We start from the raw sequence: 2,325 nt of genomic DNA on the forward strand, positions 1-2,325 counted from the left end.
GCATAATTCAGGAGTGTACAACAAGGGATTTCTTTTAGGGGAAACTTCACTAAGAACCCCCAAAACTTTCACCCATTTTGAAATACCCCCCTGAACTTCAAAATCTCTCAATTTAGTCCCCTGAACTTTCAATTGCTCTCAATTTGGACCATTCCGTTAATTTTAGCCATTAAAAAATCAAAAAAGACCAAAATATCCCTGATTTTTGTTTTTTTGTTTTTAAATAAAAAAAACGTTTTAGAAGTTAGAATTTTATATAAAAGTCAGGGGTATAAATGTCATATGACATTTAAAATCTGACGGAGGAGTTCAAATTGAAAGCAATTGAAAGTTCAGGAGACTAAATTGAGAGATTTTGAAGTTCAGGGGGGTATTTCAAAACGGGTGAAAGTTTTGGAGTCCTTAGAAAAGTTTTCCCTTTCTTTTATTCATACACTATTCATGATTTGATTTATCCCAACCTTTGCTAGCCCATGTACAGCAAATGTAGTTTTCCTTTTGATATGATTGATCCAGCAACTATGAAGGGACTTTAAAACCTCTCTAATGTCCTCCACAATTTATCTCGTATTTACTCCAACTTGGACCCTCTTCATTAAAAGCGTTGATGACCTGCAATGAGTCACCCTCCAAAATAATGCTTTGCAAGCCCAAATTACGACTAAACTCAGCAGAACATAAAGCAATAGTCACTTCCATCATCACAAGTTCTTGAAAAACATTAAGAAACTCGCTCCAAGCAGCACTAACCTGACCCTTGTAGTCTCTCACTATGATCCCAACTTCCATACGTCTATTGGTGGAATCAATAGCCACATCCCAATTAATCTTATACCAACCTTGCGATGGAAACTTCCATTTGACGAGCCCAACGTGTGTTGGGGAAACACCACTTTCCTCTACAGTTGTATTTGTTATTCGATATTCCCACATAAATACATATGCCTCTTGCACTACGCGGTTCGGATGAGTAAATTCCCCCATGGTTGCTTTCAGTTGTTCCCTCCTAACCGCAACCGCTAGGCCAGTTAGTGGTTAATCGCAACTGGAGGTTTTGTAATTATGCATTGTCCTCCCAATACAGCCAATAAAAAATGTTACGAAATCCCCCGTCCATAGGGGATGCCCTCCGCTAGGCCAATTTTTTCACTGGGGAAGAACATTGACATTTTTTTGATAGTTTGGAGGGACATTGTCACAATTAAAAGTTTTGAGAAGATATTGTCAATTGGGTGATAGATTGAAGGAATATGTGGATTTTTCCCTAAAAATTTAATAGATTTTATTTTATTTTATTTTATTTATTTAGGAATGACTTTTGAATATCAATAAATTATTAAAAGTATAAAAATATAAAAAAAAAAATTGGAAGATCATGACCCCAGATCTCTACATGAACCCACCACTATGTAATTATTTGTCTTTTATTTTTTTATTATTGAAGTACATATATAGAAGAAAACAACAAGAAAGCAATACTAAACCGGCTTAAAAGAGAGAAGGTCCTTCCTACTAACATTAGGGAGAAGCAGTAGGAATGCAGCCAAAAAAAGTTTTGATGTGACCCAATGTGCCAAGTTTAGATGTGACCCAATGTGTCATGGTATGAATAAAGAAATTTGCACTTTTATTGACTTCTCAACACTCCAATGGTTATGCAGCCTATGCACCTACATACTCACAAAAGAAAATAACCACTATAAAAAGCCCCGAGACTAAGAGATTTTTGCAACATCGATCGATCCAACCATGGCTGCTTTGAAAGCTTTTTCTCTCTTCTCATCGGCTCTCCTTATCCTCCTCCTCCTCCTCCTCCTCCTTCCTCTCCTTTCAGCTCATGCAACTAATCCACCAAATTCGCTTGACAAAACTACTTCACCCTTCGAGTTTTTCAAGGGCCTTCAGGGATGTCACAAGGGCAATAAGACCAAAGGCATCCAGGGCCTCAAAAAATACCTTGAACAATTTGTTTATCTAAACTATAACCATTCCAAAAAGCACACCCATGCCAACGACGACGAGTTTGATTATCTCTTGGAATCGGCCGTCAAAACATACCAACTCAATTACCATCTGAATGCGAGTGACACTTTGGATGACAAAACAGTATCAACCATGATGGTGCCTCGCTGCGGCGTGGCAGACATCGTCAACGGTACAAATTGGATGCATCTGGGGAAGGAGTGGCATGATCACAAGAGCCATGGCTCATTCCATACCGTCTCTCACTATACTTTCTTCCCGGGAAACCCAAGGTGGCCGCCATCCAAGTACCGCCTCACCTATGGATTTGTGTCTGGTACCTCAACTGCAGCTATGAACGCC

The 2,325-nt window shown here is 38.8% G+C and overlaps 1 protein-coding gene across 1 annotated transcript in view; it reads left to right on the forward strand.

The window, feature by feature from the left end:
• The first annotated feature begins 1,749 nt into the window (after positions 1-1,749).
• LOC132178299 (metalloendoproteinase 3-MMP-like) overlaps positions 1,750-2,325 on the forward strand; it is an 862-nt gene continuing 286 nt past the window's right edge. Inside the window, exon 1 of the mRNA XM_059590742.1 lies at positions 1,750-2,322. Coding sequence (XP_059446725.1) covers positions 1,750-2,322 — 573 coding nt within the window. The remainder of the gene's footprint in view (positions 2,323-2,325) is intronic.

The sequence above is a fragment of the Corylus avellana genome, chromosome ca4 (assembly GCF_901000735.1).
Source record: "Corylus avellana chromosome ca4, CavTom2PMs-1.0".
NCBI classification, from domain to species: domain Eukaryota; kingdom Viridiplantae; phylum Streptophyta; class Magnoliopsida; order Fagales; family Betulaceae; genus Corylus; species Corylus avellana.